This window comes from Syzygium oleosum, unplaced genomic scaffold (assembly GCF_021117445.2).
Source record: "Syzygium oleosum isolate NSW1041296 unplaced genomic scaffold, Sole_v2.1 Sole_v2.13, whole genome shotgun sequence".
Lineage (NCBI taxonomy): Eukaryota > Viridiplantae > Streptophyta > Magnoliopsida > Myrtales > Myrtaceae > Syzygium > Syzygium oleosum.
In genome coordinates, this window is record NW_026607497.1 from 2,274,206 (window position 1) to 2,292,960 (window position 18,755).

General features: G+C 42.7%; 2 protein-coding genes across 2 annotated transcripts; one reads left to right on the forward strand and one right to left on the reverse strand.

The window, feature by feature from the left end:
- Positions 1 to 1,434: 1,434 nt before the first annotated feature.
- LOC115681300 (beta-glucuronosyltransferase GlcAT14A) lies at positions 1,435 to 5,071 on the forward strand. The gene is given in 7 exon segments (XM_030605213.2): positions 1,435 to 1,617; positions 2,353 to 2,417; positions 2,493 to 2,666; positions 2,668 to 3,133; positions 3,236 to 3,311; positions 3,431 to 3,546; positions 4,213 to 5,071. Coding segments are annotated over 5 exon segments (1,239 nt in total). The 5' UTR covers positions 1,435 to 1,617; positions 2,353 to 2,417; positions 2,493 to 2,585; the 3' UTR covers positions 4,713 to 5,071.
- A 520-nt stretch (positions 5,072 to 5,591) lies between these two features.
- LOC115681299 (probable serine/threonine-protein kinase At1g54610) lies at positions 5,592 to 12,117 on the reverse strand. The gene is made up of 9 exons (XM_030605208.2): positions 11,718 to 12,117; positions 10,660 to 11,579; positions 10,201 to 10,485; positions 9,684 to 10,001; positions 9,089 to 9,316; positions 8,700 to 8,800; positions 7,716 to 7,830; positions 6,305 to 6,781; positions 5,592 to 6,048 (listed from the first exon to the last, which is right to left on the reverse strand). The coding sequence occupies exons 2-9, from the start codon at positions 11,071 to 11,073 to the stop codon at positions 5,842 to 5,844; spliced, it is 2,145 nt and encodes a 714-aa protein (XP_030461068.1). The 5' UTR covers positions 11,074 to 11,579; positions 11,718 to 12,117; the 3' UTR covers positions 5,592 to 5,841.
- Between the last annotated feature and the right edge of the window lie 6,638 nt (positions 12,118 to 18,755).

An 18,755-nucleotide genomic window follows, 5' to 3' on the forward strand; every position in this document is an offset into this window, starting at 1 on the left:
ATTCCATTCCCGCCAACACCGAAGCCTAAGGCGTGGCCCTGTGCTCCCATACTTCGGTCAAATTTGGAAAAATCTTAAATTCCAACTCGAAGCTCGGACTTGACTTCCCTCTCGTCCGGACCCCCGGCAACTCGTGCACTAATTCATGCCAAAAGTCGAGTCCGGTTCTTCTCTTCTTTACTTTTCTGGGCCAGAACTAGTCTGGTGTTACCCACCCATTGGTAGCTCAGTTGGTTAGGGCGTCTTGGGATTGTGTGGTTAGAGCGCAGTGAGTCAGGAGTTCGATTCTCCAACGGTGAGCCACTTGTGATTTAAGTGGGGGTCAGTGGCGGTGGGTTGATGTGCTAGTCTCCCCCGAAGAATAGTCGAGGTGCGCGCAAGCTGGCCCGAACACCTCGGTTACTAAAAAAAAAAAAAAAATCTAGTCTGGTGTTTGCAACGTGTTTCCGTCATGATCATGAAGCTGACCGCAAGATACGAAGATTTTGCACCGAATTGAATAACAATAATAGTAACCGTCCGACCGACCCGTAGAATCCGGAACAGGAATATAAAGTGGGAGCACCACTTCAATTCAATTACCTACCAAATCGTAAGACCACTTGCTGCTTTTGTGGTTTTTTTTTTTTTTGGTCGAAACTTGCTGCTTTGTTTCTCCGCCTACTTTTTGTTGTCCCCTTATTATTATTATTATTATAAAAAGAAAAATCCCACAATCGAGGGATTCTTCACAACTGACCAACAAGCAACACGTCCCTCGTTTTTAATTTCCCGTCGTCTGCCATTCTATTTCTTTTCTGGATTGATACTGTAGAAAACCCGAAACCGGTATAAATTTGCTCAAAACTAATTTCTTGATCTCCGAAAATCCCAGATTGGTACATTTGAAATAAATTTACTCTTCGTTAATTTCGGTTTTAATTGGATTACTATCACGAAGAGCTACAAACTGATACACCCGTGAGAAACGGAGAGTAAAACTCCAAGCCGGTATACCCGTCAACTGTTACGTGTCGTCCAACTTAGCAATTTTAAACGATAGTAAATTTGTCAAATGTGTACCGATTTTGAGTTTTGTGGTAAATTTATTATAGACGTACAAATTTAAAATTTTTCGCGGTATTAACCTAATATTAATTGGGTGGAGAGATCAGTGAATCTACAAATGAGAGATTCGAAGGAAGAGATTTTGACTAAGATACGTGTTTAACTCGCTTTCGATTGGTCGGTTACACCGAATTTCTTGCTATTCATTTACAAAATACATTCTTTCTCCTTTTTCCTGACCAAAAAACTTTAAAAAAAAAAACATTCTCTCTCCTTTCCTCTATTACTCTTCCCACCTCTCTCTCTCTCTCTGTCTTTCTCTCTGAATCTTGTTTTTGCATATTTTATTTTCTCTCTCTAACTTCCTCTCTCTCTCTCTCTCTCTCTATCTCCCACCATGGACGTGCACCCACGGCCCTCTGCGTAAAACAGGGTACCTTGTTGTCACATCCCAAAGCTCTGTTTCTTTAATCCCCATTTTCATTTGATCTCGTTTTTCATTTTGTTTTTCTTGGAACTGATCTGCACTGCAGGCTCGCGTTCACTTGTGGTCACTTGCGTCTGCAAACCGTAAGCTCCGTTCATCTCCTTCGCATCTCTGTCCCTTCTTTCCCCCCTCGCCGACGCGGTCTTGAGCTCTAGCTGAGCTAATGTTCATCGATGGCTCTCGCTCCTTGCCCCCTGCTCTTCACTGAATGGGGGGGGTGGTGGGGCGGGGGGGGGGCTCTCTGTTCAGTTTTTCGATTCGGGTGATGTAAAAGATTCATATTTGGGATCTGGGTCTTGGTTTCTTTTTCTCTTTCTCGTGGATCTGCTGTTGTTTGATCGTTTTGCGGACGCGGGTTCTTGTTTATACCGGACGATGACTTCATTTTCGTCATCTCCAGATGTGGGTATTATTAAATGAAGGATTTTTGAGGGAGCCAGATTGACGAAATTGCGTTGTTCCCTTTTCAAGATTTATTAAACACCCGGCATTGGGTTGGCATTAATTTTGTCACTTTCAATGGAGCTTGCTCGAACGTCGAAAATTGATTAAATAACCGATGGCAAAGATTCAATTAATCTTGTTCTGTTTCTTTTTCTTTATTTAATATATATGCTTCGATTCCTTGTGCAGGCGAGTCGTCGATTTTTTTGATGCATAGTTTGTCCTTCATGATAATATTAATTGACGTGCCCCACTTATATAATGTTGCTGAACATCGTGATGGGCAATTTTAAGTTATTCCGATGCTTACGTTAGTTTTCTCATGAAACCTTCGCTCTCGACAAGATTTAGCTGTGGAATGTTATTTTTGACAGGTCCTGTGCTGATTGGGGATAAATTTAACCCCAGAGTCTGGAATCCGGAGTTCTTTCTGAGGAAGGTTTGTGCCTTGAATTTGCTGGTTTAGCTCTTTCTCAGTAGCTGTTTGCCCTTTGATCCGACTTCCACCGATTAGATGTGTTGTCTGACAGAGTTTGGGATGTGACGAACACGAATGTGAATCAATGAAAATTTCGCCCTTGATGGGTTCGTTAAATATGGAGAAGAAATGGGTCTTCCCGCTTGTCATAAGCTCTGTACTATGCATCTTTCTTCTTGCCACTTCCCTAAACATGGGTCTTGTTTCTTCCCTCCATACAATCAATTCAATCTTCTCGATTTTCCCGTCCCGTCTATCCACAAACCAAACGAACCCCGTATTTGCCGAGAGCAAGGTTTCACAATCGCCGCCGCCCCCTTCTGCTCCTGGAGTTCCCCGTTTTGCATATCTGATTTCTGGTTCGAGAGGCGATTTGGATAAGCTCTGGAGAACTCTTCATGCGCTTTATCATCCGTTGAACCAGTATGTGGTCCATTTGGACCTCGAGTCGCCGTCAGAGGAGAGATTGGAGCTTGCTTCGAGGGTAGAAAAGGATCCACTATTTTCCAAAGTTGGGAATGTTCACATGACGACCAAAGCAAACATGGTTACCTACAGAGGACCGACCATGGTTGCTAATACCCTTCATGCCTGTGCCATTCTTCTGAAGAGGAGTAAGGACTGGGATTGGTTCATCAACCTCAGTGCTTCAGATTATCCTCTTGTGACTCAAGATGGTTAGTCTTTGTCACGCACCTACTGCTTGTTTGAGGTCATTGTGGATAATGTGATATGATGTCTTAGAACAGCTAATTGATTGATTCATTTGTGATTTGCAGATATGCTGTCTGCATTTTCCAATTTGAACCGAAACCTGAATTTCATTGAGCACACGAGCCAGCTAGGTTGGAAGGAGTGAGCTCTCTCTCTCTCTCTTTCTCTCTTTATCCCTGTGCGTGTGTGCATGGCACACACTTGTGGATGCAATTACTTGTAATTAATGGTCTGATATTATATTTGGTTGACTCAACCAGGGATAAACGAGCCATGCCTTTGATGATAGACCCTGGTTTATACAAGTCGACAAAATCAGACATATTTTGGGTCACACCTAGAAGAACTTTGCCAACAGCATTTAAACTGTTTACTGGTTAGTGACAACATGATCAGCTTGTTCTCTCTCTCTCTCTCTCTCTCTCTCTCGTTTTCCTTTGCTGTTAAGGGTGGGGGATCAAAACTCATCCTTGTTTCTGTGGAAGTTAGCCTATATCTCGTCTGATCTTTTCTCTCCTATCCTTTTCGGAAGGTTGTTGAAAGTGAGGATTTCATAGTTGCCAACCAAAATGGAGTGCCCTGATAGAACATTGTCGAATTTGTAACATTCCTTATGGTCTTCAATGGCAAATATGGCATCTTATCCTCCTCCTGAGTTGCATGATGTCCCCAAGTTTAACTAAGATGTGGTCTCCTGAACCTGCTTTGGTATAGTCTGCAGTTCACTCGTGCAATAATGATTTGGTTATCGTATGAGCCAAACAAGTAGGTTCTACTTCGTCATATCCTGTGATAGCTGATGTATTTAGTTGCATCTTGTGCTGATCAGCGAGTGTGCTAAACTTTCTTAAGATGGCAAATGGATTGACTAGTTTCCTTTTTTTCAAAACTATGTGAGTGAAGATTTAAAAGTGTTTTGGCATTTTGAAACGTCAAATTCAGGTCTAGCATTGGTTTCAGATTTGTGGTACCATTTCGTTACAAGCTCATATTACCAAGCTCATATTTGTGGTACCATTTCACCCTCCAAGTTCGATTGCAGGTTCGGCATGGATGGTCCTCTCGCGATCATTCGTGGAGTACTGCATCTGGGGTTGGGATAATCTGCCAAGGACCCTGCTCATGTACTACACGAATTTCGTCTCTTCTCCTGAAGGGTACTTCCAGACCGTCATTTGCAACGTTCCCGAGTTTGTTCAGACTGCTGTCAACCATGATCTGCATTACATTTCCTGGGACAATCCGCCGAAGCAGCATCCACACACACTCACTATTAATGATACGAGCAAAATGATTTCAAGCGGGGCTGCCTTTGCTCGGAAGTTTAAGCAAGATGACACCGTCTTGGATAGGATCGATAAGGAATTACTTGGCCGGAAGAAGGGTGGCTTCACCCCTGGTGGTTGGTGCTCTGGCAAACCAAAGTGTTCAGAGGTTGGGAATCCCACAAAGCTTAAACCCGGTCCTGGAGCTCAAAGGCTCCGTCTTCTGATTGCCAAGCTAACCATGGCAGCTAAGCTTGGTCAAGATCAGTGTAAATAGATATCAGAGACAAATTCTTGGTTTCCTATGGGGGCCATGATAAGAGAGGAGTGAAAAATGCGAAGCTGAGTTCTTGGAATGACTTTGTTGGAGGGGAAGTGTTTTGGAACTTTGGCTAGATCTGAAGTCTCTACTGGTGGCATCCTATCTTAACTAGGCTCGTAGCTACCGCTACTATAACACATTTGCCTCTAAACACCTGTTTTTGTAGGTTACATGTCGATAGAGCTATACAGATTCTATGATATTTATGTGTAATAATTTCTACAAGGTTCTAGGGATAATGCAGCCTTATCCTGCACAGGATTTTGAAACTGTATCATTTTTCTGCTAGTGAATGATATTGAAATTGACGGTCCTGGAACGGAAGACAAATTTTTCCCATCTCATTTTGGCAGCGAACATAGTATTGCTGAAGCATTATTCATGAAAAGCATAAATTTTTATTTCAAGACTTGCATTGAGCGAATGGTATGACGGTATCTGAAAGAAATTAGTGATCTCAATGTCCTCCTGTACAAAAAAGTTAAGCAGCATCATTTATGGTAACTTGAGCTCGTGTGGACTTGCTGTGCAATGGTAAGGACGATCATATTGGGCATAGGGCACAGCTAAATGTCTGTTGCTAAATGCAGGGTTTTGATTGCTCACTCGTTGCTTGAAGTGAAGATTGTTCTAACCCTAACAGTCACTCATTGCTTGAGTTATTTATTGCCAAAGAACATCATTACATTAGTCAAGAGTCAGCGTAGTCTTAAGCATCAGGTTCTAAACAGAAGTAGAGATAATTATCCGCCTGATTTCTTCTTTTAGCTCGTGGTAGCACTTGAAACATTCTGTGCCTAGACAGCATATGAGGGACCAGTTCTGCGAACCATATAAATACAAAGCTACGCAACTTATGGCTACCAATCATCTCTACAAGAATGAATTATCTGGAGGATATTACAATCACGGAGTAGAATGAGATTACACGTGTTAAACAGCAATACAGATTTCTCGGCTACTATTCGAACCAAAAATAGCCCGAGAACGTATTTGCACGAACGCATTTACAAAAGCTCCTAATCTGATACTTCAGCAACCTAAGATAATGCTTCTCGTTATTGACTGCTAAGACCTGTCCAATTTAACGACCAGAAACAAATAACGAACTGGTCAATATCTGATTCCCATCGACTTGAATCTTTCTGGCCTTTGCCTTGTCTATACGTGCTCTTCTGGAAGCCTCTTGGATGTGGCGATCATGATCTTTCAGCATCTGGTCCATATTGCCTGACGGTACTAGCAATGGCCCAGAGTAGTGAATTTTGTGGCCCTTGGACCCATAGCCGAGCTATCATCAATATGGAAGAAAAAAAGTTAAGACCTAATTACCAATGTTAAACATCAAGCAATCTAATGATTTCACCTTAAGAGGCAGCGAAAACATTTTTAGACATTAAAATAGATAGATAACAAAAGTCAGGGTTCAAAACATTTGGATTTTCTCGACTATGAAGCTATGAAGCCCAAGATTTATCATAGACCAGAAATTTTGTGAAACCAGAATGATGGTAAAGAGAAAATATGACAGGAGTTCAACTACTCACAAGAATGGGGTCTTTGTCACTGGTTCTCCCATCTTCTTTATGGCGTGAACCAGATAGACCCTGGATGTGATTCTTCTGATCCTGCTGGATCAAGCACTCCGATGCCTCCTTGAAGGATCCAGGAAACCTCCCAATCAGTTTGGGAACTTCAGAATGTGAAGGGCCGGACCTTTCTCTTCGATCATCCGATAGCAAACTCCTCCTTGCAGTTGATATACCTGAGCCGACTTGGTGGTCAGCACCAGCAAAACTTTTTGAAGCATCATCATGTCTTTTTCCCTCCTTTGCCCATGCAGCCCTCTGAGACAATGGCCCGGAATGAGAGGCCCTCTTGTGAAGATGTCCTTGAGAATCGATGCCACTTTCTGCTGCTTGTGATGGTCTTGGTGGATCGATAGGGAAGCCAGAAGCAACGTCTTCAGGATGGGGGTTGAACTTCTCACTTCGGCTCTTAGAATTGGATTGGACTTGCCTCTTCTGCTAATGAAACCATCTCATATGATGTGAATATTATTGTAGAAAGCATAAGATGGTGTGGAAGACATTAAATTAACTGGATATATAGTCATAGGATGAAAGCAGTCCATTTAATAGTCACCCCTAGCCCCCCCACCCCCCTCTCTCCCCCCCCCCCCCCAAAAAAAAAAAGTTACTTTGAATTAGCAGCGTCATTAATAGGTAAACGAACTAGATCCTTTTATTGTTCACAGACTATGCCATCCATACTGTAGTAGTTGACGCTGTGATGATGTGATAAAAATGACATACATCAAGATTATCAAGCAACTATGATGAGAAATCTCATATCATGGTTGGTTTAAAGGGGAAAAACAAGGAGATTTGGGTGTTGATCAAGGTTCATTGATCAGCATATAGTTCTTCCTTCAGTGAACAATTGTCCGTGGAAGGACCATATAAATCATATGACTGAAAAGGATCATATAAATCAATGTTACACATGATGGTTCACATAACTTTTACTCTCACAGATTCAGATGCAAGGCTGTTATATTTAAAGCTTGGATGTTTGTTCTTGTCTATTACTCTGATGTATTAAACTTTCTCCCAAAATGGAAAAGAAAGGTATATGCCAAATTAACAAAAACTGCTCACATTATGACCAAATTCACCCGCCTACAGGCACACTATTGGGTCCTCCTTACATATTAAAATTCTAGAAAACCTATTTTTCAATTTATCATAAGTCGAAACATCGTGAACATCCCCTGTTTTGGTATTTTCAATTACTATATCATCTTTTAAAAGTCATAGTTAAGATCTAGCTTTGTCCCTAAAATTTCAGAACCTTATGCCCAGTTTTGACCCTTCAGTTTGCAGATACATTAGAAGGAATCATCTTCATTACGTATCAACTATATATGGAAGTGCTAACAAATTTCAGAGGAGTGACCTGCATCGATGCCACTAACTCAGCATTGGCATCAGGTGCTGGGACAGCTCGTGACTCCCTTCCTCCCCTTCTTTCGTGATCAAGCCTTTGGCCCTTATTTCCTGCTGCTCCTTGTCTAGCAATACAAAGGGAAGCCGGATAATCAGCAACAATCATCTGTTGCTTATAAAAGGTGCAGTAAGAGCATAAGCAATGATGAGAACCAAAAAATTGTGGTGCTAACTCAATAGAAGATTATTGCCCATAAGAAAAAGGAGATCTCAAAGCCACTGGTCAAGATATTTCAATCCGAAATCCAAATATCAAACATTATGGGCATCGAACTCCATCCAGTCAATTATTGGGATGATAAGAGCATAAAAGTTGTTCCGTGCAGAGTAGCTCAACCGTAAAACACATAAGATAGTTAGAAGCATAAACAAGAACAACTAACCGTCATCCCACAAACTGTCATAAGCATATGAATCCAAATTCAGCAAGCCCAGATTGTTATGGATAAGATGAGAAATCTTATTACAGAGAAAAGAGATCTCTAAGGAGCCTCCATGACCAATGCTAACACAAATTAAAGAAAGCTACAAACTCATCACTGGAGACCTTTCTAGCCTTAACACACGTCAGACCAAAATTACTACTTGGAAAGGTCCTAATTATAAGACCAAAAAGAAGCTTTAGAGACAAATGTTCTGCCTATATTAACTGTCCTCAATTTACTCCAGCCATATACACTTAAGTACCATCAAAGTAGAAGAACCGGTAATTGATTAGCTTCTTCATCCTAATCCTTCAGAGAAAATTAACTAGCCAATCACAACACAGTTCAATAATTCCCAACAACAGACCTTCATCGGAGGATTAATTCGGAAGAAACCATAACGATAGCATCTCAGATGGGTTAATAGACAACAACTATCCATCAGTAACACAAAGCAGAGCACACTACAATGACCATACAAACTGCAACAGTACAAAAAAAAGGGTCACCTTCTTGCTTCCTCATCCCGAATTTTCGCATCAAATTCTTTGCTGGGAGGATACTTCGGCAAACTAGAAGGATCGCAAGGAAGTGGTTTCGTAGTGAAGAACTGGGAAAAAGAAAGAATGAGTACATAGAAAAGATACTATATGCGGGAAAAGCAGTTAGTATTGGAGTTCCATGGAGCCAAGTATTTGTTCTTGACTTAAAATAATTCTGGAAAGCATTAACCTCAACTAACTGGAAAGGGCTATATACAAAAAAAGAAAAAGAAAAGAAAATATGGAGCAGCCAACAATAGCTCAAAACCACCTAACAAACCATCACGACCCGTTAATCATGACATGGTGAAAGATTATGTTAATCCATCTGATAGGAACCATTAAAACTCTATTACCTGACTCTTGAGTGAAGAAGCTGCACTTCCACGGTCAGCAGGATCAATTGAAAGTAGCTTCTCCACAAGGTCGAGAGCTGATTCAGGAAAGTCCTTAAATGTTTCTGCCACACAGCGTCTATAAGGTTGCTGAGGCTTAAAAATAGTCGCATGAGGCAACTTAGATTTTCTCCAATACTCCTCAGAAGGTGAGCCACACAATTTGAAAATTTTATGCAGCTGCTCCACCTATGAGCAAAACAATTAAAAATAAATGTGCAGCACACAAGCATTGAAAGGTTAAAACATAAAGGCATGATGAAGCAATCTCTTCCCAAACAAAAGTCAATTGGAAAAATTCTAAGTTATCAAGACAAGAAAGTATGTTCTAAGATAGGCATCCTCTTGATTTTTACCAGTACATATTCCAGTATAGATGCGACCAAAACCCTACAAATAGCATGATGCTCACGTAGACTTTCAACAAGCAGGAGGGACTACAATGCTTAACGACCAAGGATAGATGGCCTATAGTAACTCTTGTCAATATCATAAATTAGATAACGGAAAAAGGAGACAAGTTCAACCATCCTCGGAAAAAAATAGAAGCAAGTACCTCTGTTCTTCCAGGCATGATAGGCTTGCCAGCATATAATTCAGCAAGTATGCAGCCAGTGCTCCAAAGATCAACAGCAGTCCCATAGTAGGTGGCTCCAAGTAAAAGCTCAGGCGGCCGATACCAAAGTGTCACCACACGGCTCGTCAGAGGCTGATTCCGATGAGGATCGTAAAAACTAGCTAGGCCAAAGTCCGCAATCTTCAAAATCCCATTGTTATCGATAAGAAGGTTCGACCCTTTAATGTCTCGGTGTAAGACTCCACGATTATGACAATGATCAAGTCCTTGTAACAGTTGCTGCATGTAACATTTGACCTGTGCACAAGTAATTGAAAGAAAAATGTCAATCAGAAAGAAAAATCAACGTGTCACAGTCTAGGACAGCATTTTCATAAACACCAGTAAAAGAACATCAACATTTTGGAGTAAAAGAACATCAACATTTTGGTGCACATGGAGAGAAACCGAACTGTGAATATATTAAGTTCACAGAGTAAATTGCTAGCAGGTGTACCTGTGCTTCTGTAAATTTCAGACCAGGATGGGCAGCCAAACCTGCCAAATCATGCTCCATGTACTCAAAGACAAGGTATAAGCTACAGGACATCCTTGACGTAACTAAACCTTCCAGTTTGATCACATTCGGATGATCAAGCCTGCGGAGAATGTGGATTTCTCTTGCCATAAAGCGCACACTTTCTGGCTCCAGATTATCAAATCTTACTTTCTTCAGTGCCACAACTTTCCTCTGATCAAGATCACGAGCCCGGTAAACGTTACTGTACGTTCCTTGTCCAATCTACAATAACATGTGTCAGGATAAGGGAGCTAACTCAACCAATAGGCGTTCTCACTTTACAAAGAAAGAGAAAGCACTACAAAGAATAATGATTAAACTAACTAAAATATGCCTTTGCAAACATAGAACACGAAGCAAACATAGCTTCGCCAGCATATAGAGATAGAAGCATACTTTATCCAGCTTCTCAAAAGAATCAGCCCTTCGTGGCACCCACCCCCTGATAGCCTCTCCAGCTACTGCGGAGAGCCAAGGGGGCCACCCTGCCGCAACTTGCTCTCCTTCCATAGCCTTTGGAATGCTGCCCGTAGAAGGATGTTGAACAATGATGTGCTCCATCTTCTCCTTGCTTCTCTCAAGATTATCGGCCTGCAGCCTCAAAGACCCATTTATTTGCTTGTCGATTGATATTGCTCTCCCATCATCGCCACTACCGTATCTGTCCTTTACTCGATGGTAACCTTCCTCCCTCCTTGGCAAAACTGTCCTCGACACCCGCAAGTCCGAGGACGTTTTGCTGGACAACCGTTCCCGAGGGCTCTCTTTACTATCTTCAATGGCAGATGGCTTGCAGCAAACGCAACCCATTATGCACCAAAACCACCCCCAACAACACCCTTCGTCCCAATCAATAGTTAGCCCCGAAGTGGCAATTTAAATCATCTTCTGTCACGACCACAATCACACACAAGTAAAATTGTACAAGAGCTGGCGAAGTAAATACATCGGCTATAACCAATTATCCACCTCGTCACATTTCAGGACCATCCGTCGCCAAACTAACATGATAGCACAACCCTCGCGCAGAAACTCAAGACCTCCAAAATCGAAGTATCGGAACCCGAACCCTCAAATCCGGGCTACCATCTTAAGGAATTCGCCTGAATCGCAGGAGAGCCCCGCGGAATGGACCAATGCCTATCCAGCAAAACGAACCACGCTCTGCTGCAGGACTCGCAATTCCACCCGAATCAAGAAAAAGCACGGGAAAAACCACGAAGCCCCCCGACCCTAAATCCGAAAACAACCACCCGCGGACGACAGAACGGAACGCCTCAGCTGGAAACCGACATTCCGGAGCAGCAGAACCGCGACTGCTCCAATCCATCCAAACCGCAAAGGGACGAAAGAAAACAGAAAATTCTCAGAACCCCCAGAAGCGTCAAAAAACAAAAAACAAAACAAAACAAACATTCCGGCCGGAAAGAAATGAGCACAAGAACAAACCGTACCTCGACAGCGGCTCCTCGCGTCCCGGCGCGGCAGTCCCTCCGACCCATCAGCCCGCCGAGCACGGAGAGCGCGGGAGCGACGGAAAGACCGGATTTTGAGCCGAGCCCAGGAGAGGCAGCGCTCTAGGGTTTCGAGGATCGGGAGGAGAAGGCGCGGATCTAGGCGTGCGCAGAGAGAGAGAGAGAGAGAGAGGGAGGAGAGAGACAGACAGACAGAGGGGGGGGGGGGGCACGTTCTTGAAGAGGAGTAACTGACGAGTCGAGTGTGCGAATTTTTGGGCAATGGGGAATCGAAAAAAACAAAATCTTGGAAAATCCGGGAAGGAGGGAGGGAGGGAGGTAAGGGGAGAGATTTTCCGTTTCCTTATATGTTTGATGTCGGACGCCCTCGATGCAAAAATGTAATTATGAGAAGAACCAAAACATTAACGATGATAATGTCGCGCGGCGATTAATAATAATAGTAAGAGCGAGTCGAGGAGAGGGACTGAAAAACTGCAGCTTTTTTCTCAGACGCAGGACACACGGAGAGAAGAGAGAGAGAAAGAAGAGAGAGAGAGAGAGAGTGTGTGTGTTAGTGTAAAGTGGGAAGTGCCCAATGTCCCCCTCCTAAGACATTCCTCCTCCCCCTCCGCTCCCCCACCGCCACGCGCGGGGGACGGCGGGTGGCCATCACTCGCCCTTCTTTGTTGCTGTTGGGATTTTGGACATCTTTTGGCGTGCCTCGGACCTGAGCAGGTCCTTAAAGGCCTTCGTCTGGACGTCGAGATGTTGAAATAAGGGGGTATTCTAGGTCTTTCCCCGGAGAAAAAAACAAGGGAAGGAACCGGGAGTGAGTGGGTAGATTAGCTATCGGATCATAAAACAAGTCGTTGCAGCCCCACTCAGGTGGAGGTGAGTGTTTTGGACATATTTCACGTACCCAAATATTTACTTACAATTTACCGCATCGCTCAACGCATCCATATGAACCGATGTCGGCATCCGCACACAAGGCCTATATATGATTAAATGATGCTACGTTTCGCCCGTGGAAATTGGCCTGACTGGCTAAGAGTCTGGGCAGGCTTGAGCAAAACCGAGGTGATCGGGCCGAGTCTGATGCATGAATCGTTTGCCCCGAGCTCGCTCGCTCGCTTTGCCATCAGGCAGCCGGACTTAGCGGGCCCATCTCGGTGCTTGCCCAAATTTATCATTTCCAGCATAGAGCGCATCCAGTAACTTTCTCACGAGAGCATGAATGGATCAGTAGGTTAAATAGTCGCGTGGCTCCATAAATACGAAACTTTTCCCAATCGAAGCAGATCCAACTACGTGTGGATCCATATCATGATCAATTTCGTATTTACATTATTAGAGTTTTTATCTATAATGATGTACTATTTCTTCGCACGTCGCCACAACGGGTTGGGATTCGTTACGCAAAAAATATCATGTGTCTCGAGATAGGGGCACGCTTTCCATGGCCGCCAAGGATTTTGCCCCCAACCACACGAGCTTCCAAGGCGCGTGAGCCGTCGCTACTTTGCGGGTGGGGGGGGGGGGGGCCTCCCCCCAAGCTTCTAACTTCAGGAAAAAAAAAAAGGAACGACGAAGGTCGTTGGCTTTTCGTCTTCTGCTGAACTTTTCTTTCACCCTTTTTTTTTTTTCTCACTTTTGCCCCCCGCGCAATTTTTCATGTTTTTTTTTTTTTGCAGTTCGGTCCGCTCCATAAATGGAGTTAGGTGAGTGGGGAAATTACCCGATCCGAACCGAATCAAAAATTATCCAATCCCCCTTGCTCGGGCGGCGAGGATGGTGGGCCCCCACCCCACACCCCACGCCCCCACCCACCCGACCATTAACTTCCCCGCGCTTCCTCAGGGGCGCGGCGGGCCCGCGGCGGGCCCACGGCGGATCGCGAAACGGAGGCGGTATCGAGTGCGGGGGGGTTTACATTAGCGAAAGCTCATCAGCATCGTCCGTATCGAATGGCGATTTCCAAAGGCGGATGCGCTGAAACTAGAGGCCCCCCACCACCCAAAAAAACAAAGGTGATCATCATCATCATCATCGCCCCCCGCCTCCCCCTCCTCCGTGAATTAACTTTGATTTTTTTTTTTCTCTTTCGTTGGTCGTTATGAATGAACTTAAATTAATGGGGGCGGATTTATTGTTGTTCTGCGATTCGGCCTGAAAAAGGAAAAAAAAATCAACGTCACGGAATATCTCAGAACGGTACGTCTGTGATAAATCTATTCCGAACTGATTTTTTGACCGCCAAAAATCCCGAACCGGTACACTTATAACAATTTTACCTTAATGATTTTTTTACCACAAAAAACCCCCAAATTTATACGTTCGTGATAAATTTATCCTCCGTTAGTTTCCGTTAAATTATATTAGTACCATGAAAGATTACAAACTAGTATACATGTAACAAATAGAGGGTACACTAGTCAACTGTCGCATTTCATTCAACTCAGCAATTTGACGGTAAAATTTAACAGAAATTGATGGAGGGTAAATTTGTGATAGGTGTACCAATTTAGGATTTTTTGTGATCAACAAATTAATTTTGAGTAAATTCATCATATATATACAAGTTTAGAGTTTTTCGTGATATTAACCCCTCGAAAACACGATTTTTTGAGGGATTACGAAAGCACCGGTGTCCACAATGTCATGGGCGACGCTCTCAGTTGGAGCCACCTTCGAGGCTCCTGTTGATTTACATGACGGAAACGCCGCATGCGGCGACCATCACTGGCCACAACGATTTCAAGAATTTTTTTTTTAAATGCAAAAATTATCCACGCCAACGCCGGCCATACCACGTATGACGGCCTCACCTCAACCATTTCCAGTCGGAAGGACTACATCGGCAAATTGTCAAAATATTTACGATTGAATTGACCGAATTAAAAGATTTAGGGTCGAATTAGCATCCGTAAAACATGTCTAAGATTTTTTTTTTTCGGGGGGGAATTTTTCCCTCCATGCTCTTGGGAGAAAAGTCTTGATCCCGTCAAATATTCCGAAAATGGAAGGTTGTCGCTATTGGATGAAGACAATGTTTCCTCGAATGCTTTTGATTCTTTGGATTCTCGAAGCAGTTCCTCCCACGGATTTGGAAACTAAAACGTCAACTCTCATTATACAAAGAAGGGGGAATAAAGCGAAGGGGCGGTTTGGTTTACCGACGGGTCTAAACTGAAGTGACATCGGGCGACCTAGTCATCGTCCTAGGATGTTGTGATCTCCTTTGCATTGACAGATGATGGGCACGTATCTTTGCTTTTCTGATGTCGTTGCAAAATGACACTTTCGAGTCAACTTTTGTGTGAAAGATAACGAGCTCAAGTGCTTTCGTTTTCGAAATGCGTCGTCGATGATGGGCGAGCGAGTCGGATTTGAGCGCCTTTCTTTTTTTTTTACTCTGCGTAGACTGCCCGAGGAAAGCCATCTCCGTGTACTTGTTTCTCGGAAAGCCGCACGATAAAGAAAAATATTTTTCGTGAAATTTAATTTGAAGGTAACGATTAGTTTTCATTTGTTTATGTTAAGGTTGTTCCGTATCGGCTGTAGAAGAGGCTGGTGATCGATTTTATAAGTATGAGGGAAAGCTTTACTTTTTGAATTAGTTTTTTGAGACGAGAGAGGCCCGAAACCATCCAATATTGATATCAAAGCTCAAGTTTGCCAACAAGTCTAGTCACACGGGAGAGATACGGGTTGTTGCGGTTCCGACCCAGGACCTGATGTGTGAGGGGAAGATTGTTAGAGTTAGCTTTTGAGGTGAGATAGACCTAAGACCACCTAACGGTTTTGTGGTATGCCGAAAATGATTTCCCTACTTAGAATTGGGAATTGTTTTCATAATTGTAAGCATGGATGTTTCCGTTGTTCGTTGACTACTCATTTTCAATTTACCAAACGCGTGAAAGTTCGGAATACCATCTCGCGGAAAACTCTTTCAACGAAACAAACATACCCTAAGATGAGATAGGATAACTTTGACGATTTGTAGGTGATTATTATACGTGTATATTTTTTTTCGCTAAATATATTACACATCATGCGTTAGGTCTAAAGGATTAGGTAATCAACGGGCGCACGAGATAGAATGAAAAGGAGGGTGTGATAAACAAACCTTAATTCATGGACTTATCATGAACGAACGTTAATTAAAATGTCTTTAAAAGAATCGGCTCTGGGCACCAATTCCGTGCAAATTATAGATCGCCTTACATCCTCCTGGAAATTAGTTTATCTTATACGTAATTAGAGAACGCTTTATCAAATAAAGACGAATGTAATTGAGTGGGTGACTATTTTCCATCGAGAATTAACTCTTTCTAAGAGACGCAATTCACCCATCGATCGGATTGACGACGGGCGATCATAAAGGATACAAATGCAATCGATAGCCATTCAAATATATCGATGCGTCATGAAAGTTCTCGACATCCGTAACGTGCCTCAAACATTGCCGACGCAATTGTTCAAGCGACGATACCCATTCTCGAGCACGTAAATAATTCAAAAGCCGGGGTAGCGAGCGATGGGACGGGGCGTCCCTTTCATCTTTTAGAAAAAGGCCCGGTCTTGAGAACTCGAGACAAAACCGATATCACATCGGCACGGCAGGGCGATGTTTTAGGCGGACATGGGACAAGATCCATCGTGTCCGTAGGATCCAATATCGACCTACGACCAATCAGAAGCTGTCCCGAATCAATTGAAATCGGGGAACAGTTCTCCCACATGACGATCCGTGCACGAAGTCCGTGGGGGTGTCTTCACTCCACGAGACAAGGGAAGCAAGTCATTGGGGCCCCGACGAGGCCCAATGCTTCGAAACGCCAATGTTCAGATGAGATTTCCTTTTGCTGATTTTGATGGCCACATCGCCAATGTGGGGGGTTTGCATGTTGGGCGCTTCCCCCAGATTTTCGAATGGATGCGCGATTTTTTTTTTCAGTTTCGTATCGCGGTACGCTTCCGAGACACGTGATATCGATGTAGGCGCGAAACGACAAAGGCTGATTGGATGTGCCCGGGGTGGATCGATCTTCTCATTGATCGAGTTTGTACGTATATTGTCGTACTGAGGTCGATCTCTGAAGTAAATGGAGAAATCGATTATAAGTGAAAGATACCGATTTAGAGAAAGTAAGATTATAATTACTCCCATTAAAATTATTAAGTAAATATATGCGCACGGTGAATCTTATGTGGATTTATTTGATAAAATTATATTGGGTTAGAGGACGAGCAAGGAATCTTGCAATGTAGAAAATGTGAGTAATTTATAGTGTCTTGTGAGGTAAATTGTTGTTTTCTGTCTACTCACCGGCAAAATTAGTGATTGTTTATTCTGTTTGGTGTGGTCGTGGGGACGGATTGCTCAGTTTGGTCTCTCTGTGTCTTGTGGTCCCTGAGCCATAATTATAATCGAGGATAAATGCATCGGAAGTTCTAAATTTTTTGCTAAAGTACAATTAAATTGTAAGACTTTCAAAATTGACAATCAAATCCTAAAACTTATCAAATTGGTGTAATCAAGTCCATCTGTTAACTCTGTTCAATTTGATCAAAGGAAAATGCTGTCGCCCCCCTTTTTTTTTTATTTTTTTATATTCCCTTCTCAAGGCATGTCATGTTAAATCGTTGATGTGGCATTTTTGGTTATTTTTTGATAAGAGAGACATTGATATGACATATTCTTTTTAATTAGTCTAGTATTTTCTTCTTCGGCCTAATTCAAAAAAAAAAGCATCAACTTTAGGTCGATGGACAATTCTGATCCGAACTTTTTTTTGTTTCATAAAAAATCACCAATTTTCACCATGATCCCAAATTTGGCCCATCGTTGACTTTTACCATTGTTTGAGAAAGAAGGTTATGGTGGTGAGTTTGGCGAATCTTGTCCATGGCGTCTGTCAACATGCGCTGGTCAACTTCAGATTACGTCTGGCTAGAGAGATTCAATCTGGAGATATTTTTGACTTGCCGGTAAAGTGAAGGGGACGAACTGTTTCACCGTTATTCTTCAAATTGTGACTCAGAGAATAAGACAGTGAATATTGCTTTAAATGCAGTCAGCAAGCCACGTGGATTTATTGCTAAAGTGGAATAGTCAAGGTAGATAATCAATGGTTCTAAGTCAATGGGGGTCAGATTTGGGATTTAAATGAAAGTTGGTGATTTTTTACGAGACAAGAAAAAGTTGGGGCCATAATTGCCACTTGACCTAAAGTTGGTGTTTTTTTACGGGACAAAAAAAGTTCGGGCTAGAATTGTCCATCGATCTAAAGTTGGTGCTTTTTAACGAGGCAAAAAAAAGTTCGGATTAGAATTATTTCTCGATCTAAAGTTGATGTATTTTTTTTAAATTCACCCCTTCTTCTTCCTTCGAGCTTGAGCTTGAGCATGAGCTCTTCAATGATTGCGAGCATTAAAGCCAAATTTGACCATCAACCATAAAACTTTGAGCTCCAATGGCAACAGCCGTGGCTGCAAAATTTGAGTTGGAGTGGCTAAGGGCTATAGTCGCGAGCTTTGATGCTAGATCTGGCTAGGGGTGTGCAAAAAAACCGGGACCCACTCGGACCGCCCGGAACCGCCTGGAACCGGACCGGGAGCAGAGTCCGGTTCCGGCCTCCAATTTTTGGAACCGGTCTTGTTTGGGCCGGTTCCGGTGTGAAACCGCCCACCCGGACCGGACCGGTAATATAATAATAATATATTTTATTTTTTTAATTTTTAATTAAAAAAATCTGACCAAAAAAAATTTAAAAAAAAGAAGAAAATTTGTTATCATGTCTGAAGCTCTTGTGTAGTTGGGATACTTGGTCATTTTTCCCAATAATTAATGGGTATCCACTTGATTTATGGATGATGTGGTTAATATAATCGATCATAGTGTAGGAATTGTATGAAAAGTTATGTTCTTTTCCTTTTGTTCTGTTGATCCGATGTTGGTCCACAGATTTTTTTTTTATTTGTCTAGGAAAACTTGTTGAGACCGGTTCCATGGACCCACCCGAGAATCGG